Source organism: Lissotriton vulgaris, chromosome 10, assembly GCF_964263255.1.
Source record: "Lissotriton vulgaris chromosome 10, aLisVul1.2, whole genome shotgun sequence".
NCBI classification, from domain to species: Eukaryota; Metazoa; Chordata; class Amphibia; order Caudata; family Salamandridae; genus Lissotriton; species Lissotriton vulgaris.
Window position 1 is genome coordinate 421,617,687 of NC_141698.1, and position 25,138 is coordinate 421,642,824.

General features: G+C 42.7%; 1 protein-coding gene across 7 annotated transcripts in view; it reads left to right on the forward strand.

The window, feature by feature from the left end:
* Nucleotides 1-25,138, forward strand: part of LOC147685342 (uncharacterized) — an 873,295-nt gene that overhangs the window by 459,450 nt on the left and 388,707 nt on the right. For all 7 annotated transcript variants that reach the window (XM_086939630.1, XM_086939626.1, XM_086939627.1 and 4 more), the window contains one exon: nt 191-253. In XM_086939630.1, the coding sequence (XP_086795756.1) occupies nt 191-253 (63 nt within the window). The remainder of the gene's footprint in view (nt 1-190; nt 254-25,138) is intronic.

Sequence of the window (25,138 nt, forward strand, 5' to 3'; positions counted from 1 at the left end):
TAAGTTTGGAAATAAATGTTAAGGTGATTTCAACATTTGTTTTTACACACCTTCTATTTAATCCAAAAGATTGTTTGCATAAAAATGATATATTAGTCTCATAAAACTTAATTTGTGTAAGCTCCTCATTATTTACAAATGCCACTCGAGCTTCTCAAATTGACTGTGTATTTACTTCATTTATCTACAGGATATGCTCCCCAACCATATCCTCCCCCTTCCCAGCCTCCCCCACCGGGTCCACCACAACCAGGTAACCAAAAAATATTGATTGCTTTCATTTTTGAGATATTTTCCGAATTTCCTTTCAGCCAGCAATTATGTCAAATGTAGGTGTATTACCAATGCGCCATTATGCATTTGCCTAATAGGCAATGGTGTTTAATTGACCCCATGTCTGGTCCTCTTCATCACATTGCTTACATTTGAGGCTGTTCTGCCTCCTAACCTCTTTATTGAATCAATTTGCATTGGATTGTGTATAAGAACCCCTCCCACACCTTCCACTTCCTCTTTTGTTTACTGTCCTCCAGATGGGAATCCTTTTGCGCTTGTTAAGGCAAGGGTTACATGTTTATTCTTTCAGAGCTCCTACAGAGGTCTACGTAAGCAACTGTGAAAGTAAAAGTGTATCTTCTAGTACCATGCGCATGTGCTCAGCTGGTGTGAGGTACAAGGGAAAAAGCATACTGTGCCATAGAACTTTGCCTAGGAGCTCTGTTCGCTGCTGCAGCTGTGCTATTTTTATGCACCCTTGCCTGGAGGCATGCACATTGATTCATCCCATGGTATTCTTGTTGTAACAAGATTTTCTGTCGCTTGGAAACATATTCAACCAGGACGTTGTCACAATAGCGCAATAATTCCTGTCATCATGAAGCCTGTGCATAGCACTTTGAGAGTACCCGGAGAGGAGGAAATGGTCCTTGTTTCACTGTCTCATCTGCAGAGCAAATATAGATGAGGCTGTGAGCTCTGCATTAGCACAGCAGGTGGTGATAAAGCAGAAGACTCTTCAAAATCAGAATGAGGAGAGTGATTCTTCCAAAGGGAAATATACACAAGGGACACAATATCTGGATGTCCTCAAATATATCAGGGACGTGTTGGGCTCCTAGGATAAGGAACTACAAACAGATACATTTTCCCCCCAATATCACATGCATCTGCTACAGCACAGTACTTGATTCTTCATTTGCCATTCACAGGAGATAAACTATTCTCATAATAAGTTGATGGCCTTGAAAAGAAGGCAGAAGCAGAGAAGAAACGTATTAAACCATTCAGGTCCACTACTGCTAAAAATTCTTTTATACATAAGAAACTGTCACTCTCTGATTAGGACGGACAGTCCTTTTAATACAGGGGTTATGGCTGGGGAGCTGCCGCAGGAGAATAAACCTGACCACAGATGGAATCTCGAAGTCATCAGCAAAAATAATTACAATCAATCCCCTATGGTGGGGAGAAGAATAAGCTGCTTTTTAGAAAAATGGCAACATTACATCACATGGGTTCTGGGCACTGACCAGAATAGATACTCAGTAACTTGTCTCTCAGCCTCCAGATCCTTATGTGGTCAATACTCCAAGTTCAAATGATTGTCTGAAAAGGTCAGAAATTTTGGATAGAATTCAAGCCCTTCTGTTGAAAGGATCAGTGATTCCAGACCCGGCGGCAGAAGAGGCCTTAGACTTTTATTCAATTGTCTTCCTTGAACAGAAGTCAGATGGCTCCTTTCGACCAGTTCTGGATTTAAAAACTGTACACTAGTTTATAAAACATCTCTCTCTGAAAATGGTCTCACTCCAAAGTGTGACTCCGTTGATATCCAAGGGAGACTTTCTAATGAAATTGGACTTGAAGGATGCACATTTATAGATTGCCATGCGTTAGGATTTTCAGAAAATCCTACGGTTTTCAGCATGCAACAATCATTTCCATTCCTTCCGTTCGGCCTCTCTTAATCCCCATGGGTCTTCACAAAGGTAGTGCACCAGTGGGGGCCTCTCTTTATGTGCTGAGGTTTCAATTATATCCCTATTTGGATGACTGGTTAATTGTTGCCTTTTCTTTTTCCAAGACATGGGAACTTGTGATCCTAATCTGAAAAAATCTGAAGTCATTGAATTTCCTACTGAACAAGGAGAAATCGAGTCTGGTGCCATCTGCTGAAAACGAATTCACAGGTGCCCTCTACAATACAGATCATACAAGGACTTTTCTGCCAGAGCCTTGGAGGATAAAATCTTCAGAATCCATTTCAACAGTGGCTTCAGGGCAGGTCCTCCTCAGCCCATCAATGGCTCAGAGTCCAGGGACTCATGGCCTCTTGTACTACTTAGTTCCTTGAGCTTAACACCATCTAAAGCCTTTGGTTCTCCATGTTCTGAGTCATTATTCCCTATCCTCAGGAAGGAACCAAGTTCAGAGTCCGGTATTTCAAAGTATAGTACAGGATCTCGTGTAGTGGTTAATCCCTTCAAATCTGCAGGAAGGGGTTCCACTACAAGAACAGCTTCCCCAAGTCCTGTCAACAGATGCCAGTCAGAGGGAGTCACATTAGCGACTCAGGAGAATCAAGCGAATTGGTCAGGCATAGAAAATCAGAATATATCAAACTGGTAAAAGTTAGAGGAAATCCACAGAGCTCTACACTCATTTGAGGCAGTTTTCAGGTACAAGCCTGTGACAATCTGAACAGACAACCAAGTCAAAAATTCTATGTCAACAGGCAAGGGGGAACAACGTCTCTGGCCTTAGAAAATGGCCAAGGAGATATTTTCCTAAGCAGAGATACATCTTCTCTCTACATGTACGGCATATTTCAGGGAAAAAAATTTGAGCCAGAAATTGCCTTCATTGGTGAATTTTACACTCAGTTAGGAAACATTTCTATTGATAACCAGACAGTGGGGTTGCCCAATAATTGATCTATTTGCATCCTCAGAGGATGCCCCACATGCCGGGTTTTGCAAAGATCAGAATTGAAAACAAGCATTTGTGTTGGATGCACTGGAGGTGGCATGGCCCCAGGAGCTTCTGTACGCCTTCTCTCTGATTCTTTTCCTACCAAAGGTGTTTCAGGGGATTCAGGATAACTCAGTTGTGATACTGACAGCTCCATTTTGTCAAATTGCACTGGGTGGCAAAACGACAAAAGGCAGTTTGCAATGCCCTGTGATTGGCTGTGAATACTGGGATGGAAGCCTCCAACAGACAAAAGTGCTCCATCCCTACATGTTCTTTGACATATGAGAAAGATTTTCTTTAGCAGCACATGTGCAAAGGGACAGGACCTGTTTTTAAGAAGTAAATATTTCTTGTTTGGGAACAAATTGAGGGAAGGAGACAGTGATCCTCTGGAATTTTTCCTCTCCTCCCCTCAGGCTACCCAAAGGGGCAGATGTCCCATGGGACAGCTTTCCCTATGTAAATCACTTACCACCTGAACTTGGGTGCTAATAGTTGTTTGATCGGTTGCAACCTTATTTGAGGTCACAGACGTTTGATATATTTCTTTCCGAAACAAATATAGAAGGGGGATGCCCATTTTATGTCCCTTCTGTTTGAAATTCATTTGGTATACGTCAAGTCAAGAATACCTTTATGTAGGTTCAGAGAACCATAAACGTTTCACAATAAAAATATTTACAATTCATAAAAAACCATCAACAGAGAATGATTTAAAACAACAATTCATAATATTTCAGCAAAGACAATTAAAATGACAAAGTCAAGCCCTAGCAATCTTATACTAATGTCATTCATAACGATTTCTAATCACAATAGAACCCCTTATAAAATTTACTACAACAATGTAGATATCAGAGATGGCCAATGTATGCAAGTAATTGAAACCATCATGATATGAACAAGGACGAATGTTCCTTATTAATGAAAGCAGAAATCTACTTCTCATCGATTTATATAATGTGCAAAATATTAAAAAGTGCAACGTGCTTTGCGTAGAGGAATTATCACACGGGCAAGGCAAAAGCCTGCCTACCCACCCTCCTTGACAGGGAAATGCCAACATAAAGTGCACAGTGCATAGTCGAATCCTAGGCCAGTAACATCTAATCTGGGAATTAGTAGAAAAAGATAGATTTTGTATACAATTCCAAATTGATAACATCATTTTAAACATTCTAAAAAACAATTCAGCTAGCACAACCGACAGTGGTGTAACAAAGCTTGAAGGGGTTCCCTGCAATGTACCTGGAGAGCCACAGTTCTCTCCTCCATGCTCCGGACCCAGTCCCAAGCTCGCAGTCCAGGGGATTGCCAATTTTCGGTAGGGGGTCCCCTGAGCTGAGCGTCCCCCCCCCCCCCCCTTCACTGGGGTTTTTGTTGCACCACAGAAAAGCCCAGTGTTTTGTCAAATCAGATGGTTATTGCCCACAAAAGCCTTTGAATATATAGTCCTACGTCTCCAACCGTTTCCATTGTGGGAATGGAACATAGAAAAAGGTACACATATATACTTCCGAATAAGTTGGTGTTCCTAAAATATTTACTGAGTATCTCTGTGCCTCAATGCCACCTCCTTGCCCCTGGGAGAAGCAATACTCATACATGATATTTCACTGTACTGAATTAACATTACATGTGAGTAAATCTGGATGGTGGATTACTCCTATGTAATGCTACACTGTACTGGATGAATATTACGCATGAATACATCTGTTTATCAGTGAAAATTCACTTTTTCAGAATTTCAAAAGGAAATTTAGAAGGACATGCCAATCCATTTGCATATATCTACCGACCCCAACGCCACTACCTCCCAATTTTACAACTGGGTGAGCTCTGCGGCCACAGACTTGGTTCAAGTCAAACAACGGTCCCGCAATAGATCGACCCCGTCGGCCCCATGGTATTCTGAGGAACTACGCACACAAAAGCAACTGTGCAGGAACAGAGAGAGACATTGGCGAAAAGACTATACAGACGAAGCCAAATCTATGTACAAAGAATCATTGGCAAAATACAAAAACTTAATCTCTGAGGCTAAGAAAAAGTATTACTGCGATAGAATAGAAACTGCTAAAAACTTGAATAAATCACTATACGAGACCACTAAACAATTAGCTGGTCTCTCCGTCGATCTGACACCTCCCCCTTCCCAAGCTCTTTGCGATGCTCTGTCCAAATTTTTCTTTAGCAAAGTTGATGATATCTATCGGGTTTTTGCCAACAACGCCACTCCCTCCCCAAGGCCTTCAACTCACTACCAGGGTCCCACCTTTCCGCAGTTCAGAGAGGTCACTTGCTTGCAGGTACAGAACATTGTGTCGTCCATTAAATTGGGCTCGGCCCTAGACCCATGCCCCTTGAAGGTCCTACGTCCGATTATGGAAGCAGTTCTCCCGGCCATGACTGCTACTTGTAATTCCATGTTCTGCACAGGCATTTATCCAGAGACATTAAAAAAGACCCTTATAAAACCACTCCTTAAAAAACCCAACCTCGACAAGGAAGAACTTAAAAGTTATCACCCTATTGCCAGTCTCCCACTGCTAGCGAAAACAGCAGAAAAAATCATGAATTCCCAACTCTCTTCCTTCATCGAGGAAAACAAACTCCTGGATGAATCACAGTTTGGCTTCCGCCAATTCCACGGAACTGAGACCGCCTTAGTCAAAGCGGTGGATGACATCAGATCCATCCGGGATGCGGGAGGAACAGCTGTTCTGATCCTGTTGGATCTATCGGCGGCCTTCGACACGGTCGACCATGCCACCCTGGTCGACCGTGTCGAGAGCATAGGCATCCGAGGCAATGCTAAGAGCCTCCTTGCCTCCTTCCTGGCAAGCAGGACCCAGGTCGTCACTGTCAGACCTTTTGAATCCTCAACCCTGTCATTGCCATGTGGAGTTCCTCAAGGCTCATCCCTAAGTCCGACACTATTTAACATTTATGTGTCGGACCTTGCCAAAGTCATCAGGGCACACGGGATGAGCCTCACTTCCTACGCAGATGACACTCAACTGGTCCTCGCCGTCAAGAATGACGGGTTTAAAATAGCCAACAATTTCAATCAGGGCATGTTGGCAATCGGGAGCTGGATGGCTCTTAACTGCCTGAAATTGAACTCCGATAAATCGGAAGTTGTAATTTTTGGCAACTTATCCCCGGAGTGGTCCCCCCTTTGGTGGCCATCACCCATGGGCCAGCCCCCAGACCCGGTCAACAAGGTGAGGAACTTGGGAGTCATGTTCGACAATCGCCTGAACTTCTTACCACACGCAAACCAGATTTCCTCCTCAGCCTTCCACAAATTAAGGCTTATCAAGAAAATGTTACCTTTCCTACCCGAGAATGCCGGCAAAACATTGGTAAGCTCCCTGGTCTTGTCTACCCTAGACTATTGTAACGCCTTGTTTCTAGGTGCCCAGGAAAGAGTGCTACTGAAAATGCAGGCTACTCAGAATGCTGCCGCCAGGCTCCTAGGGAGCATTCCCAAATACCAACCGGTGTCACCCACGATAAGACAGCTTCACTGGCTACCGGTGAGAATGAGGATCAAGTTCAAGTCTCTGTGCTTGGTATACAAGGCTCTACATAATGCTGGACCCGCATTTTTTACCCAAAACCTCATCCCCTACTGCCCATCCAGAACGTTACGTTCATCCAACTCACATGAACTGGTGGTCCCCCGAACCAAATCTGTCACATGGGGTGACAGAAGATTTCTTGTAGCCGCACCGAAATTGGGGAACACGTTGCCACACTCTAGCAAAACCAGCACCTCCCTCTGGTCTTTCCGCAAGCAACTTAAGACTTGGCTTTTTAATCAATGAACCTCAGCCCCCCTTGTTGGTTAAACACTGCAGTAACTTCAGCGCCGAGATGCCCAAGGGCCTTTGTTCGCGCTTTACAAATGTTGTTATAAATAAATAATTAAATGTAAATTCAATTTATATTCTTAAATGGGTTTGCTTACACAGAATATTTCACCATGGTAGTATCATATTACGTTAGAGCACAATCAATCTACTCCATTGGTTGTGCAGTGGGGACTCCAGGGCAAAGATGCCTGCCTGAGCACGTGAACACACACAGGCTTGCAGGTTTGTGGGTTCTCACAAAGTACTCAGCTGACACAATTCCATGCTGGATATGGTTGAAGATTTACTCATTTTAGGAGCATAAGTAAACTAACCATGGAGGGAATGAAAAGCGAACACCAACAATTCTTCAAGGTGCACAGTCCAACCTCACTGTGCCCTTCCTTCACCTCACACCAAGTGTATCTAATCTACTTGTGCTACTTTCCTGTCTAGTGCAATAAGGCTATCTGGCATCAAAATAACTGTTTTTATCCACACCCTTTGAGTTATGTTAACCCATCATATCCTTTAACAGCAATAGAACACATTTCATATAAGATTGAATATGTCGACTCTGCCCTGAAATGGAGATGTGGAATGAACTACAATGATAGTATGATCAAGAAATTGGAAATAAGAATTTTACAACATATGAGGGAAGTCATGAATAGGGACAAGACAGCTAATGTTTCAACTCTAAGCAGTATCATATTGAACTACAAGAATTTGGCTTCTAAGGTCTGACAATAGCAGAGAAACATGCAACTGGAGAAGGTCATCAAAATAAACATCGTCAACAATAATGCTGATTCTCCAAATTGTTACGACAGGTGAATTTGGATTTATTATAGACACAGTGCTAGAATCTTGCATAATGTTCAATTGCCACACAAGTAATGGAGCTTAGAGCAAAAAAAATATAATATGCTTTCTAATTAATAAAAAGCCTCTCAAAGCTCCCTTTAGCTTCCTTCATCAGCTCTGAGACATTTAAGAACTGTAATTTTGTCTTCAAACATCAAGCACACCTTCAATTTCTTTTGCTCCTTCAGGCCTCATCTTCTGAAACTTCTAATGTACCCTTCCAGAAGTCAATATATCCAACAGCATCCTTGAATAATGTTGATCACCTATTTTAAAGTGTGGCCTAATAATTAAATACATGTTTGTTCTTTCATCATTGAGCCACTAGGTACTCCCCTATGCCAGGAGAGATATTGCTACCCTCCATGTCTTTAATACAACTCAGATCCTCCTCTCATAAACATTTAGAAAATCTACTTTTATGGCAAGACCAGATGCTAGATTTATACATCTAAAATGCCCATTCAAAGCAGCACCAGCAGCGTATTAAATACATTTTAAATAAAATATTACAAATAGTCTCACACTCTATCAATCAGCTGCCTTCAAAATTATTTCACAATGATATCTGAACAGGAAAACATGTACTGGGCAGGGTCCTTATAATGTAATGGTCTGTAACAACTGACATATCCACTCCTTCTTCCTTCATCATCTTCTTACTTTGTCACAGACCATATATGTTTAACAGTTTAACAAAAGATAACAACAACTGTTCCACACTATCCAGACTCGTTCATCCGGCCTTCATACTCTTACATCCATCCATCAACACACCGCCTTACAATGTGGATCACAAATGTTGCCCTTTTAGTTTCCTCAAAAAAGTAACCTAACTGGTTTATAAAATCTGCTACTACCGCAGAGGCTTAAAGTTCAGAAACCTTTCAGAATGCAATTCAACATAACAGAGTCTCCAGCTTCCAGCAATACTGTGTAAAATGTAACGGATGGCCATTATTTGAACAGCCTGCAAACCTTACCTATATCCAGCACAGAATATTTCCTAGACTTTGCTGGACTATGAATCCTTATCCCTTTCATATCTCTGCAGATCAAACTTCCTTGTCTGGACCTACCACCTCAAAACACATGCCTAGCTGAAATCACCAAACTGTAAAAAATGGTTGTCTTATATCATGTGCCTGGAGTGAACAACTTTAAAAAAGGATACCACCATGCTACAGAAACCTCCAAGGCATCCAAATGCCACTCAAAGTACCAGTATACCTAAGGGTTCCTAGCCTTTGTATGCCTTCTTCTGCTGCCATTGAGGACGTTTGAAGGTTCTTAAGAAGGCTCTTCAGGTTTCCCAGATCTGATAATATTCTTCAAACATTAAAGTTTAGATTAGGGATGGGTGGAATGTTTTGTTTTGCCTGGTGAATTGGTCTGAGTTTGGTCACTCTGTGTTACTCTTTAACGCAGAGTTCCAGACAAATTTCGCCAATTGCTGTGTGGTGAAATGTTTATCCTGTGAAGCTCCAGAAAAAGAGAGCTGGTGACTGCGAGTGAGATTTGGGGTCTCCTACTGCGATTTTGTAACTCGTGTGATTGTGGTCAGAGTGCTGCCTCTCGAGTAGATTTTCTGCCACTCAAGTAGATTTTCCACTCGAGCATTAGCAATATCAATTCCAATTGTCACGTGCTCTTGCACAATGCATGGTGCTGTTCACACTGATGAATCAGTGTTTCTTGCACAACTGAAGCTAAATTGCATACAAGAGCTGCATATTTTCCACCTTTTGGAGGAACTCAATGGAATCTTGTGTAGTTTTTATGAACTCCGCAGAATCCCATGGAGTGAAACTTGCAGAGTTTCGACTATTCCTAGTTCAGACCTCCGCTCTTCATTAAAAGTTGTTCCTCTCCCCTGGTCCTAACAAGAGGCCTTGACATGCAATTGTTGGGAAAAGATTACACCATTGCCAGACTGAAGCTTGAGACACACAAAACCTCTGTCTTCTCACTATAAACAAATACTTCTGTATCATATCAAATGTAGGGAAAGCATACAATCTTTTCCTCTACAATCCTATGAAATGCTTTCAAAGTCAAAGTATAGTAATCTGGCCTCAAACTGGAGTATTTCATTTCATGAGTCGTCAACCTGGATGCAAAAAGATTTACCTCCCAAGACACCAAATAAGACTAGATTTTCATGAATAAATCTGTATGTAACATCCAATCATTTAAATCACCTAAATGTATGGTATTCCAGCTAGATACCAAATATAGCTAACCCAGAATTTACTCAGAGAAACTTGTGCTTTAAACAGTTTGCTGCAGATCCTTTGCTGGATCCACCAACTGGTTTGACCCCTGTACCACTAATGTGCTACACAGCCAATATATTGAACACTCATTAAATAGAAGTACTGGACACATCTCCAATCTGTCCTCAAAACTTGTCAATGCAGATAGTTCAGCTTCTATTTCCTGACAGTTTATATGTCAGTGTTTCCTTTTGGACCACCTTCGATCACTCTTCAAACAATTCAACTGAGCATCTCACCCATGCATGTTAGCATGCGACTCCATCGCAAAATCCAAGTTTCTCCAAAACCTTGCTCATCCATTCCAGGCATCTAGGTTTTCAACTACCAAACCAATCATTCAAATTCTGTCATTCTTACTATGCCCCCATACATAAGTCCCCCGTTCAAGCCTTTTACCTTCAAGTGCTGCAGGGCCTGGTAATGTAGTGCCCATGGAAAAACTGCTTGCACTAAAGAAGAAAGTAGACCTTTTGCGTGTGATACATTTCTTATAGTTTACTTTTCCCTGTGAATCAACCGTTGTATCTATGACTTGATCATTTCCATTTTTTGGAAAGTTCAAAACTGATTGTTTATCTGGAACCCTTAAAAAATCTAGAATGTTGTTCTGTTTCATAATAAGATTGCTATTATTTAACCATAAAAGCAAGACCCTCCACATATGTCCCTCACATAATCATGCTGATGTTCCAAATCTGTACAATACTGCAAGCATAAGTGTAGGAAAGTAGGATCTGCTTCTTATGGTTACCCCCACTTTTTGCTTTTTGCACCCACTGTTTTGACTAGTCTGGCTGGGATCCTGCTACTCAGAACCCCAGTCTATCTGCTTTCTCCCTTAAATTGATATGGATGTACTTTGGTACAACTCCAGATTGGATACTGGGGTACCCTTATCAGTCCCTAGTATATGGTACACATGTACCCAGGGCATAGGTACCCCAGAGACCACCCATGGGCTGCAGCATGTATTATGCCACCAACAAGATGCCATGCAAAATGGAACCTCAGGTCTGCTACTGCAGCCTATGTAAGCTGGTGCTTGCATGACTTACCAGAGATATAGCTTCAATATATCTATATATATCACTACACCTAAAACCTTACAAGTCACCCCTATAGCAGGCCTTATCAATACTGAAGGCAGGGTGCTGGGTTTCACATAAGAGGGTGCTTCTGCATGAGCAGATCCCCTTTGCAGCCTTCGGAGACCATTCTCTCGGGCTGTGTGTGATGCTGCCAGACATATAGGTAGAGGTGCATTATAACCTCGCAGTAAATGCTATCTCGAAAACGACTGCAAAGAAGTATGTCATGTTTGTTGTCAAATACCTTGGAATCATACCTCCACACCAGTAACTGGTGTAGGAGGTATGATTCCTTACCTCAAAACCGAGGTTCTGGTCTACCGGTACCAATATTCTGGAGCCTTACTTCACAAAATGGATGTTGACAGCCACAGACACGTGTCTGCCCTCCTGCTGGTGAGCCAAGCTCGAGCAGGGGAAGGCAATCTACTCCATTGGTTGTGCAGTGGGGACTCCAGGGCAAAGATGCCTGCCTGAGCACGTGAACACACACAGGCTTGCAGGTTTGTGGGTTCTCACAAAGTACTCAGCTGACACAATTCCATGCTGGATATGGTTGAAGATTTACTCATTTTAGGAGCATAAGTAAACTAACCATGGAGGGAATGAAAAGCGAACACCAACAATTCTTCAAGGTGCACAGTCCAACCTCACTGTGCCCTTCCTTCACCTCACACCAAGTGTATCTAATCTACTTGTGCTACTTTCCTGTCTAGTGCAATAAGGCTATCTGGCATCAAAATAACTGTTTTTATCCACACCCTTTGAGTTATGTTAACCCATCATATCCTTTAACAGCAATAGAACACATTTCATATAAGATTGAATATGTCGACTCTGCCCTGAAATGGAGATGTGGAATGAACTACAATGATAGTATGATCAAGAAATTGGAAATAAGAATTTTACAACATATGAGGGAAGTCATGAATAGGGACAAGACAGCTAATGTTTCAACTCTAAGCAGTATCATATTGAACTACAAGAATTTGGCTTCTAAGGTCTGACAATAGCAGAGAAACATGCAACTGGAGAAGGTCATCAAAATAAACATCGTCAACAATAATGCTGATTCTCCAAATTGTTACGACAGGTGAATTTGGATTTATTATAGACACAGTGCTAGAATCTTGCATAATGTTCAATTGCCACACAAGTAATGGAGCTTAGAGCAAAAAAAATATAATATGCTTTCTAATTAATAAAAAGCCTCTCAAAGCTCCCTTTAGCTTCCTTCATCAGCTCTGAGACATTTAAGAACTGTAATTTTGTCTTCAAACATCAAGCACACCTTCAATTTCTTTTGCTCCTTCAGGCCTCATCTTCTGAAACTTCTAATGTACCCTTCCAGAAGTCAATATATCCAACAGCATCCTTGAATAATGTTGATCACCTATTTTAAAGTGTGGCCTAATAATTAAATACATGTTTGTTCTTTCATCATTGAGCCACTAGGTACTCCCCTATGCCAGGAGAGATATTGCTACCCTCCATGTCTTTAATACAACTCAGATCCTCCTCTCATAAACATTTAGAAAATCTACTTTTATGGCAAGACCAGATGCTAGATTTATACATCTAAAATGCCCATTCAAAGCAGCACCAGCAGCGTATTAAATACATTTTAAATAAAATATTACAAATAGTCTCACACTCTATCAATCAGCTGCCTTCAAAATTATTTCACAATGATATCTGAACAGGAAAACATGTACTGGGCAGGGTCCTTATAATGTAATGGTCTGTAACAACTGACATATCCACTCCTTCTTCCTTCATCATCTTCTTACTTTGTCACAGACCATATATGTTTAACAGTTTAACAAAAGATAACAACAACTGTTCCACACTATCCAGACTCGTTCATCCGGCCTTCATACTCTTACATCCATCCATCAACACACCGCCTTACAATGTGGATCACAAATGTTGCCCTTTTAGTTTCCTCAAAAAAGTAACCTAACTGGTTTATAAAATCTGCTACTACCGCAGAGGCTTAAAGTTCAGAAACCTTTCAGAATGCAATTCAACATAACAGAGTCTCCAGCTTCCAGCAATACTGTGTAAAATGTAACGGATGGCCATTATTTGAACAGCCTGCAAACCTTACCTATATCCAGCACAGAATATTTCCTAGACTTTGCTGGACTATGAATCCTTATCCCTTTCATATCTCTGCAGATCAAACTTCCTTGTCTGGACCTACCACCTCAAAACACATGCCTAGCTGAAATCACCAAACTGTAAAAAATGGTTGTCTTATATCATGTGCCTGGAGTGAACAACTTTAAAAAAGGATACCACCATGCTACAGAAACCTCCAAGGCATCCAAATGCCACTCAAAGTACCAGTATACCTAAGGGTTCCTAGCCTTTGTATGCCTTCTTCTGCTGCCATTGAGGACGTTTGAAGGTTCTTAAGAAGGCTCTTCAGGTTTCCCAGATCTGATAATATTCTTCAAACATTAAAGTTTAGATTAGGGATGGGTGGAATGTTTTGTTTTGCCTGGTGAATTGGTCTGAGTTTGGTCACTCTGTGTTACTCTTTAACGCAGAGTTCCAGACAAATTTCGCCAATTGCTGTGTGGTGAAATGTTTATCCTGTGAAGCTCCAGAAAAAGAGAGCTGGTGACTGCGAGTGAGATTTGGGGTCTCCTACTGCGATTTTGTAACTCGTGTGATTGTGGTCAGAGTGCTGCCTCTCGAGTAGATTTTCTGCCACTCAAGTAGATTTTCCACTCGAGCATTAGCAATATCAATTCCAATTGTCACGTGCTCTTGCACAATGCATGGTGCTGTTCACACTGATGAATCAGTGTTTCTTGCACAACTGAAGCTAAATTGCATACAAGAGCTGCATATTTTCCACCTTTTGGAGGAACTCAATGGAATCTTGTGTAGTTTTTATGAACTCCGCAGAATCCCATGGAGTGAAACTTGCAGAGTTTCGACTATTCCTAGTTCAGACCTCCGCTCTTCATTAAAAGTTGTTCCTCTCCCCTGGTCCTAACAAGAGGCCTTGACATGCAATTGTTGGGAAAAGATTACACCATTGCCAGACTGAAGCTTGAGACACACAAAACCTCTGTCTTCTCACTATAAACAAATACTTCTGTATCATATCAAATGTAGGGAAAGCATACAATCTTTTCCTCTACAATCCTATGAAATGCTTTCAAAGTCAAAGTATAGTAATCTGGCCTCAAACTGGAGTATTTCATTTCATGAGTCGTCAACCTGGATGCAAAAAGATTTACCTCCCAAGACACCAAATAAGACTAGATTTTCATGAATAAATCTGTATGTAACATCCAATCATTTAAATCACCTAAATGTATGGTATTCCAGCTAGATACCAAATATAGCTAACCCAGAATTTACTCAGAGAAACTTGTGCTTTAAACAGTTTGCTGCAGATCCTTTGCTGGATCCACCAACTGGTTTGACCCCTGTACCACTAATGTGCTACACAGCCAATATATTGAACACTCATTAAATAGAAGTACTGGACACATCTCCAATCTGTCCTCAAAACTTGTCAATGCAGATAGTTCAGCTTCTATTTCCTGACAGTTTATATGTCAGTGTTTCCTTTTGGACCACCTTCGATCACTCTTCAAACAATTCAACTGAGCATCTCACCCATGCATGTTAGCATGCGACTCCATCGCAAAATCCAAGTTTCTCCAAAACCTTGCTCATCCATTCCAGGCATCTAGGTTTTCAACTACCAAACCAATCATTCAAATTCTGTCATTCTTACTATGCCCCCATACATAAGTCCCCCGTTCAAGCCTTTTACCTTCAAGTGCTGCAGGGCCTGGTAATGTAGTGCCCATGGAAAAACTGCTTGCACTAAAGAAGAAAGTAGACCTTTTGCGTGTGATACATTTCTTATAGTTTACTTTTCCCTGTGAATCAACCGTTGTATCTATGACTTGATCATTTCCATTTTTTGGAAAGTTCAAAACTGATTGTTTATCTGGAACCCTTAAAAAATCTAGAATGTTGTTCTGTTTCATAATAAGATTGCTATTATTTAACCATAAAAGCAAGACCCTCCACATATGTCCCTCACATAATCATGCTGATGTTCCAAATCTGTACAATACTGCAAGCATAAGTGTAGGAAAGTAGGATCTGCTTCTTATGGTTACCCCCACTTTTTGCTTTTTGCACCCACTGTTTTGACTAGTCTGGCTGGGATCCTGCTACTCAGAACCCCAGTCTATCTGCTTTTTCCCTTAAATTGATATGGATGTACTTTGGTACAACTCCAGATTGGATACTGGGGTACCCTTATCAGTCCCTAGTATATGGTACACATGTACCCAGGGCATAGGTACCCCAGAGACCACCCATGGGCTGCAGCATGTATTATGCCACCAACAAGATGCCATGCAAAATGGAACCTCAGGTCTGCTACTGCAGCCTATGTAAGCTGGTGCTTGCATGACTTACCAGAGATATAGCTTCAATATATCTATATATATCACTACACCTAAAACCTTACAAGTCACCCCTATAGCAGGCCTTATCAATACTGAAGGCAGGGTGCTGGGTTTCACATAAGAGGGTGCTTCTGCATGAGCAGATCCCCTTTGCAGCCTTCGGAGACCATTCTCTCGGGCTGTGTGTGATGCTGCCAGACATATAGGTAGAGGTGCATTATAACCTCGCAGTAAATGCTATCTCGAAAACGACTGCAAAGAAGTATGTCATGTTTGTTGTCAAATACCTTGGAATCATACCTCCACACCAGTAACTGGTGTAGGAGGTATGATTCCTTACCTCAAAACCGAGGTTCTGGTCTACCGGTACCAATATTCTGGAGCCTTACTTCACAAAATGGATGTTGACAGCCACAGACACGTGTCTGCCCTCCTGCTGGTGAGCCAAGCTCGAGCAGGGGAAGGCATCCTATCACAGGGAGGTGTGACCATCTCCCAGACAGGATTTAGTGTATTGGGGCTGGTGGGTGCACTGTCTCATTGCCAGAAAGGCTGCACAAGGGGCACATTTGGTGACCATGTGCATAGTCCAGCTCAAACCAGTTTGATCCATTTGCTCCTGCTCTGGCATAAAACTGGACAAAGGACATGGGTGTAGCCACCCCTCTGTCCTGTTCCCCCTGTAGGAGGGTCTCTAGAATCTGTCCAACCCTTTCCCGTGGGTATAAAATGGGCTACCTGGATACAGGACATTAGATTTTACATCGACAAGATTCTGCAAGAAGATACCACTACACTTTGACCGTCTTGACAAGCTGGACTTCGCTGGACCTCCCTTAGGCTCGACTTCATCTTCCCTTGCTGTCCCCAGCCTTGCCACTGTCCATGATCAATACAGGCTCTGTGCTGGACCTCCAAGGCAACAGAAGAATTTCTCTTGGGGTGAAGAAGACACCCCCCTGCAAACACAGGCACTGTAACACCTCTGACTGGTTTGCTGATCCTGAGCTCCTGTGGACTCCGAAGGCTCCAGCAACACAGGAGGTGGGTTTCTGAAGATCTCTGAGGTTGAGCTGCCATCTCACTGAGTTTGAGGTGGATATCCCTTGTGGGGACCGTATATCTGTACATCTGTGCTCCGTGTTCATTTGCAGCTGCTGATGCTTGTTGTTGTGCAAAAATTCCATGCATTGGGCCATTTGGAGCCCTGACCCCAGCGTACCATCTCTGAGAAAAGACTCTGGCATTCTCGCACTCTGTGCCCTGCTAGCAGGTATCCTGTGAAACCACCTGATGTCCCCTCGCAACTCCTGGCCTTTGGCCTGTGGATCCACTTGAGGGTCAACTTTGCTTTATTTGGGCTCCCCTGGTTGCTCCAGGCCTGCCCTGACTCCCCTTGCTCTGGTGAGTCTTCTGGTCCTTGCTGGGCCAGATCAACACTAAAATTGACTATCTGTGTAGCTTGCCGCTGCCTAGGCTTGTTGGTGCTCCCGTCGGACACCGACCCCTCAGCACTCTCATCTAGAATCCATGTTTGGATTCTACCGGATACTTTTCGTTCTTCCAGCAGCATCATTTCTTTGTCGACATCCATAGAGAACGACAAGAGTTTCTGATGCCACTTCCTGCATGTGCACCTGGCTCCTCTCAGATAGGTAACTCTGGTACATCGGTATCCACGGGTGGGGTGGCTCTATAAACTCTTAAATTCCAAGTGTTGTCTTCGTAATCTGCTGGGAAAAGTCCTTATTCTCAGATTTTCCTGCCTCGACTTTCCCATTTAATTGTATGGAGCAAGCGGTCGTGTTCTCACACTGTACCCGTCCTCCGTGGGGACCCTATTACCTCACCTTGGGTGGTTCCTTGGGGTCCCAGGGATTCTACACCTTCTAGACTAGGTCTGGTCTCAAATCATGGTTCTTATACCACCTATTTAGTATATGGTTTGGTCTCCCCCGGTAGCCCACTGTGTATTGAGCTACTTACATTTGGTTCTTTGCAACTGTATTGTTTGATTTGTGTTCTATTCTTCGTGAAGAGGATACTAGAGAGTGTTATATATAATAAATACAAATTTGCATAACTACTGTGTGGTTTCCCTTTCATTTAACTAATACTATAAGATTGTATTCTGGTAAAACAAAGTGCTTAACATTCCTTCAAGACTTAGCCTGAAGGATGCTCTCCATAGCTACCACTAGGATAGCTTTCAATAAAGGTTATCTTTGACCTGGTCACCCTAAGGGTTGTTTAGACTGGTACTAGGTGCCCACTTTAACTAGTGGACAGCATATACCAGGCTAACCTCTCACATTGGTGTGCAGTGGTTGGGATTTAATCCTGCATTGTTTTACCAGATACATCTTTTGTATTGATTTACTGAAAAAAACACTAGTGTCTAGGAACATATAGTACTAGCTTAAGATAGTAAGTTCTACTGAACTTGGGGTTGGGTAAGTCAAGGGTCTAGCACACCCTTTCTCCAACCTAAGAGAGTTCAGTTCCCACTAGGTTAGGTAGGTGCCTACACCACACCTCACTTAGTATTTCTTCTACTGGGAATACCACTGGTAGCATCCTGCCTACTTAATATGATAGCGTTGCATTCACTGAATTGAAAGCCATGTGTGTATCTATGAAGCTGAAGACAGGGAGAAATGCCAACACTCAATGTCTCATAGATGCATTACTGCTGGATGAAATTAGGAAGACTCCTCGGTCAGATGAGCAGGATAGAGTGGGAAGAGGATATGTCAGGAGGGATACCTTCAATGACTTAGAGTCCAACCCTGGAAAGGAGGATCACAATGATCCACCCCTAAACAACTCAGATCCAGAAGAAGAAGAAGAAGAAGAAGAAGAAGAACCCTTTATTCCTCCAGGGAGAGTGAAGATTTTACCTAGTAGATTTAGATCTCTCTCTTCTGAGCCTGATCATTCTGGACATTCTATAGGGACCATTGTTTCTAGAAAGAGGGACAACTCTTATGACAGGGAGTGCCAATTACTAGAGCTTGCAAGAGCTAAATTCAGACTCCGACAACAGCAATTGGCCATGGATAAAGAGTCCCTAGAAGTCCAGAAGTCTGGGGTAAAATTGGGACTAGAGTCCTATGGTGGCAGCTATAGTGTCCCTAGGGTTAGGGAACACACCTTTGATCATAGGAACCTGAGCAAGATTGTCCCTCCCTTCCATGTAGGGGATGACATCCAGAAATGGATAACTGCTCTGGAGAGGGCCTGTAAAGTACAGAAGGTCCCTCAAGAGCAGTGGGCATTTATCACGTGGATCTCCTTGGCTGGAAAGGGTAGAGATAAGCTCCTCACTGTTAGAGAAGAGGATGCTGACAATTATTCAGTCCTGCTGAGTGCTCTCATTGAAGGGTTTGGCTTAACCACTGAACAGTACAGGATTAAGTTCAGACACACCCAGAAAGCTCAGGACTGGGTAGACCTTGTTGATTGTGCCATTAAGGCTCTGGAAGGCTAGTTACTTGGTAGCAAGGTGAATGATTTTAAAGGATTGTACTACTTGATTATGAGGGAGCAGATCCTTAATAATTGCCAAAAACCAGTTGTTGCATCAGTACCTGGTGGACTCTGCTCTGACTTCTCCCCAAGAATTGGGAAATAAGGCAGATAAATGGGTCAGAACCAGGGTGTAGCAGAAAACGCAGACCAATGGTGGTGAGCAAAAGAAACCAGACTCTAAGAACTCAGATAGGGGTGGGGACAAAAATAAAGATCAAAGGTCTTCATCTAGTCCCCAAAAACCTGCATCTGGGGGGAGTCACAATCTAACAAAGGGAAAAGACAAAAGGAAACCTTAGTGTCATATCTGTAAAGAGAAGACCCATTGGACAAAAGATGCCATTTGTCCAAGGGCCAAGGAATCTACTCCTACCACCACTGCCCCTAAGGCAACTGCTCCCCCTAGCACAGTTTCAAGCGTTGGTTCTCAGAACAAGGGAATAGTGGGGTTAACCTTGGTCTCTGAGTTGGGATCGTGCCTAGTCAGAACTCCAGTTCAGGCTGTTCCATTCTGTGATGGAGGCAAGGATATTGCCTCCTTATTTGTTAGTCCCAGTAACCTGGGCAAACACAAACAACAGCCTTTAATAAGTGACAAGGAGGCCATGGCATACAGGGACACAGGTGCAAGTGTCACAATGGTGACAAATGATCTTGTGGACCCTGACCAGATCATACTTGGTGAGAAGTACCAAGTGACCAATGCTAGCAATGTCAGCACAGACCATTCCTTGGCAGTTTTTAATTTCACCTGGGGAGGAGTAACTGGCCCTAAGATGGTTATGGTAAGTTCAGACCTTCCTGTGAAATTAACAATCACAGAAAAGGGTAATAGCGTTCCGTAGATGGGAAAAAACGCACATCAAAGTAAACAAATATTATGCAAACTAGCAGTCATTGGCGTGAATAATAAATAAGTTGCTGTAAGTACAGCTGGGTGCTTGGCTAGCTTGAGGCACCCACCACCCAAGGGTACTATTAGCACCTCTAGAACCACATGTAACTTCACAACCAAAGAACAAGCTAATACAGCACACCCATCCTGAGTTAAAGTAGATTCCAGAAAAGAATCAATATTGTGGACATATCTTGATGCAAATTTATTGAGTCAATCCAAGCAATCTTGAAATTATGAAAGGAAATCCAATAATGTACAGGAGATAATGGATAGTCCACGAGACTTCTGTAGAAAACGTTCCTTTTATTGATTTTCAGAATAATTTCCAGCGTATAAAACAGCCAACACGTGTTTCGTCTGTATTAATCAGTATTCAGACTTTCTCAAGACTAAAGATTGATTCTTAATAAATTCATCGTTAAACCACGGTTGGTTGAAGATCCACACATAGTCATGCGACTAATAATTAAGAACAGTCACAAAAGGTAGAAGACTGTGATGAGCTTGAAATGCAGCCTGAGGACAAATCAAAAATAGTGTCTGGTTGAGCATGAGTCTAAGGAATGGAGTTCCTAATAACAAAAGGAATAGGTAAATCAAAAACAATGTATGTTGCTATGAGAATGACGTTCTTCAGTCATGCCGCGTTGAAAGAAATGTAAAACGGCAGAGGGATCAAGGCTGTAATGCGTGAGGTGTCCATCTTGATTTATTTAAAAGTAATATTCAACTTTGGGCCCTTCTCCTAACAAATATTTTTTCACAGTAATAATGGGTCCTATTCCAACATCTTGGCAAGAGGCCATAGTGGTCCCCGTGTATATAAAGGGAAAGAATGAGGATCCTGCCTGTTACAGGCCGATTTCCTTAATTGACTCCACGGCTAATGTATTGGGGAGGGTAATCTTAGCATGCCTTGAAACCTGGCTGTTTCCAAAGGTATAATGTCCCGCACTCAATATGGGTTTCGAAGAGGAATGGGGACAAACGAACAGTGGCTTAATTTGGCACTGATTATGGGCAAGTACATGAAGGCAAGGAAGGGATCTATCCACCTTACCTTCAGGGAGTTGTCCAGCGTGTTTGGCACCGTTAATAGGTGCAAATTGTGGGGTATGATGGGAGATATGGGTTTTGAGGAGCCCTTGATCACCCTATTGCGTAGGTTGCATGCAGGCACCACTGTAGTTATAAGATTTGGACCCAAGGGAGAAAGGACAGGGTCCATTGTTTCTACAGAGGGAGTCCGTCAAGGGTGCATATTCGCCCCATTCCTCTTGCTTTTGTACACAAATGGTCTAGAATCAGCCTTAAAAGAGCAGGAGCTAGACTTCCCTAGAATGGGGGGTAAGCCCATACCACTGTTGTCATATGCAGACAACACGGTTTTAATGGCCTTAACTGCCAATAGCCTTCAGAAGTCTTTGAACACATTCACAGATTTTATGTTAGATCTAATTTAATAGTTAATTTTATTAAATCTTATGTCATACGAAATCTAGAAAGTTCAAGGTGGAGGGAAAGACAGTTGATAAAGTTTTGAATTTTAAATATTTAGGGAATGTTTTTAATAATAAACTGACTTGAGAACACCTCATTATATCTAGGGTACAGAATACTAGCCTTGCTGTGAAAGGTCTTTTCCGCTTTGCATGTAAGTTGGGCCATAAGCCCGTAGCGAAACTAATAACCTTATGTAAATCAAAATGCCTGTCTATTGCCACATATGGGAAGAGAGTATGGTGTCACCAAAAAAGTTTGAAACTTCAAACCCTAGAGAATAATTGCCTAAAAAGATTATTGAGGATCCCAAAAAAGAGCCCGTACGGCATTCTGTCATTCTGAGGTAGGGGGGGATTTTATTTCGGCTCGAATAAAAATCGCCCCATTGATACTCTGGGCGAAAGTTTGGCTGGCGGAGGAGTTAAAACTCACAAGAGAAATTATTAAGGATTGCATGTTACTGGATAATGCCAAGGCTACTCCATGACTTTATTTTGTGAAAAGAACATTTTGTGAAATTGACTTAGGGAATTTCTTTGACAACCCTAACAGTATATATATAAGCACAAAATTGATTATAAAAAATGCATTTCGCGCCAAGCTTGATAATCGCCGCTGGCCAGCAAGGCGATTATCTCATACCGACCAGACTTTTTGATATCAGCAATTTTACTTGTCTTTTACCAGGAAAGTACAACTTAGATTTCTGTTGACCATATTTAGGCTTTGCACATTGCACTCTTTAGGGGCCTTTCCTAAATAGGCCGGATGGTGCAATAAACTTCAATCCTGCCCCTGTGACAACCTGTCCCAACAAAGCACCCTGCACTTTACCCTTTTTTGTGCACTTTACAAGGTCCCAAGAGATCGGTTTCTTATACCACTCTTAAAAGACATCAGACCATGTAATTTTCAGGAGGGTTTAAACTTTTTGTTATCTGTGTTTACTGAAGTAACCTGTTTGTCTGTTTTAAATTTGATCAGAATGGCACTATCAATAAGGAAAGGATACGAAATGTAATCAAATTCTGGCATCTCCTTTCAGGTACTGTTTTTTTAAACCTGTCTGGAATTTTTAAATATGTGAGTTATAAGGTCTTATTGGACTTTTATATATAGAAACATTCCATGTGTGATTCATGTATGGTATACTTTTATGGTTAACTTTAACCGAATAAAGTTATTCTTGATGGCTTGATGGCGTGAGTAGCCTAATCAGGTAATGCGGTTCCACTAAGTTGCGCACCAAGTGCGGTGAACCCACAAAGGAAGGGATGGCCAGACAAAATTGCAACAAAGGCCAACAGAAACCCAATTGAAGTGGTGAAATTCCATATAGCTACGAATTAAAGATGTAGAAAAACGGCCTGACCATGATACGTCAAGTCCTCGCATATCCACAAGTCACGGCCGAACCCATCGCTCGTGATACCGCTCCTGAATTGACACAGGTCGAATGCTTGTTGGGCAATGATTTGGAGACTTCAGCCTGGGCTGAAGTAGAACTCAGGACTCATGCAGCAATGTTGGGCATCACTGCAGATGTGTTTGATGTGACTAGGTCACAGGCCAAACAGTTAGTCACAGAACAGGCCCTGGATCCTGAAAAGATAGACCAGGTGCCTTCCAAGAAAAGGAGCAGGAGGGGTAAGGCTGTGTCTTCCTCCCAGGCTCAGATTGAGAGTCAGTCCTTTGAGGAAGATGACTCTAGTCCTGCAGAAGGAACAGTCCCAGATGAATTTGAACCTCATCAGGTTGAGTTTTTTTGGGACAGGGGACCTTCTAGGGCAGATAAGAACCAGGAGCAGCAAACCTGCCCCTCTCTGGTCTAGGGGTGGGCGGAATTTGCGTAATCGCATTACGCAAATCTCCGCGAAACTGTAAAAAATCTCCACAAACACGCAGAAATTCGCGAACACGCGTAATTGCTGGTTTGCGAAGCTTTTTTACTGTTCGCAATTGCTGTTTGCGTGCTGGGGGGAAATATCTTTCGAACACGCATTATTTGAACGCGAACAAGCAAAAAATTTTGCGAAGTCACGGAATGCAGAATTTTGCACAAATCTGTGTTCTCCGCTGAACGAGAAATTACCGAAATTCCACATATTCCGCGAACGGAATGGAATTTACCGCCCAGGCCTACTTGAAACCTTCAGACAGCAAGCTGCTGCTGAGGCTGCAGGGAATGTCAGTCAGTCAAACAAGATCTATTGGGATTAGGGACTCCTGTATTCAGAGGGTTAGAGACCCCAAGCCTGGTGCCACCAGGAGGTTGGTTATACCTCTGAAGTTTAGTGGCTTCCTACTCACCCTAGCACATGACATTCCCCTAGCAGGACACTTAGGCCAAAGCAAGACTTGGGAAAGCCTTGTCCCTCACTTTCACTGACCTCATATGTCAGAGGACACAAAGGAGTTTTGTCTCTCCTGTATCACTTGCCAAGCCAGTGATAAGGCAGGTGGTATTACAAAGGTCCCCCTGATACCACTACCTGTGGTGGGGGTTCCTTTGAGGGGGTTGGGATTGTCATATTTGGTCCCACGAACCCTCCAACAGCATCTGGACATTCTTACATCCTAGTGGTGGTGGACCATGCTACCAGGTATCCAGAAGCTATTCCCCTTAGGACCACCACAGCACCTGTGGTGCCAAGGGCCCTCCTGGGGATATTCTCCAGGGTGGGTTTTCCTAAGGAGGTCTTAGCAGACAGAGGTACAAACTTATGTCTAGTTACATAACTGCAATGTGGAAAGAGTGTTATATCAACTAAAAGTTCACCACACCCTATCATCCTCAATGCAATGGGTTGGCTGAAAGGTTCAACAAAGCCCTAAAGGGCATGATCATGGGGCTCCCAGAAAAGCTCAGGCATAAATGGGATGTTCTGTTGCCCTCTCTTCTCATTGCCCACAGAGAGGTGCCACAGAAGGGGATTGGCTACAGCCCTTTTGAACTTTTGTTTGGTCACCCAGTTAGGGGTCAACTGTGTTTGATGAAGGAGTATTGGCAGTTACCTCTCAAACCTCCCAAACAAGATATTGTGACTATGTACTTGGTCTCCGCTCCAGGATGGCTGAGTTTATGACGAAGGCATCCAAACACCTTGAGGATAGCCAGGAATTGCAAAAGGCCTGCATGAGCAAACGGCATTCTCAACCCCTAGTAGGCATTACCAATTTGTGGTGATGCCTTTTGGCTTGAAGAATGCGCCTGACACATTTCAAAGATTGGTGAATAAAGGCCTGGAAGACTGTAGTGCAGGTTATCTAGATGATATTCCTGTCTTTAGCTCCACCAGGGAAGATCACCTGGTCCACCCCAGAAATGTTTTGGAGGCCTTGCAAAAGGCAAGCCATACTATGGTTACTAAGTGCCAGATAGGGCCGAGTCAGGTTGTCACCTGGGCCTCCTTGTGGGTGGAGGCCAGGTTCAACCATTGCAGAGCGAAATCCAGACCACAATGGAATTGGTTGCTCCAACTACCCAGACTCAGGTCAGAGCTTCCGTGGGCCTGACTGGGTACTACAGAAGATTTGTAAAGGATTATGGGTCCATAGTGACTCCCTTGAATTATCTCACATCGATGAGAATGCCCAAGAAAGTTCAGTGGACAGTTAGCTGTCAAAAGGCATTTGATGACCTCAAGCAGGCAATGTTCACTGCTCCCATTCAGAAAAGTCCTGACTA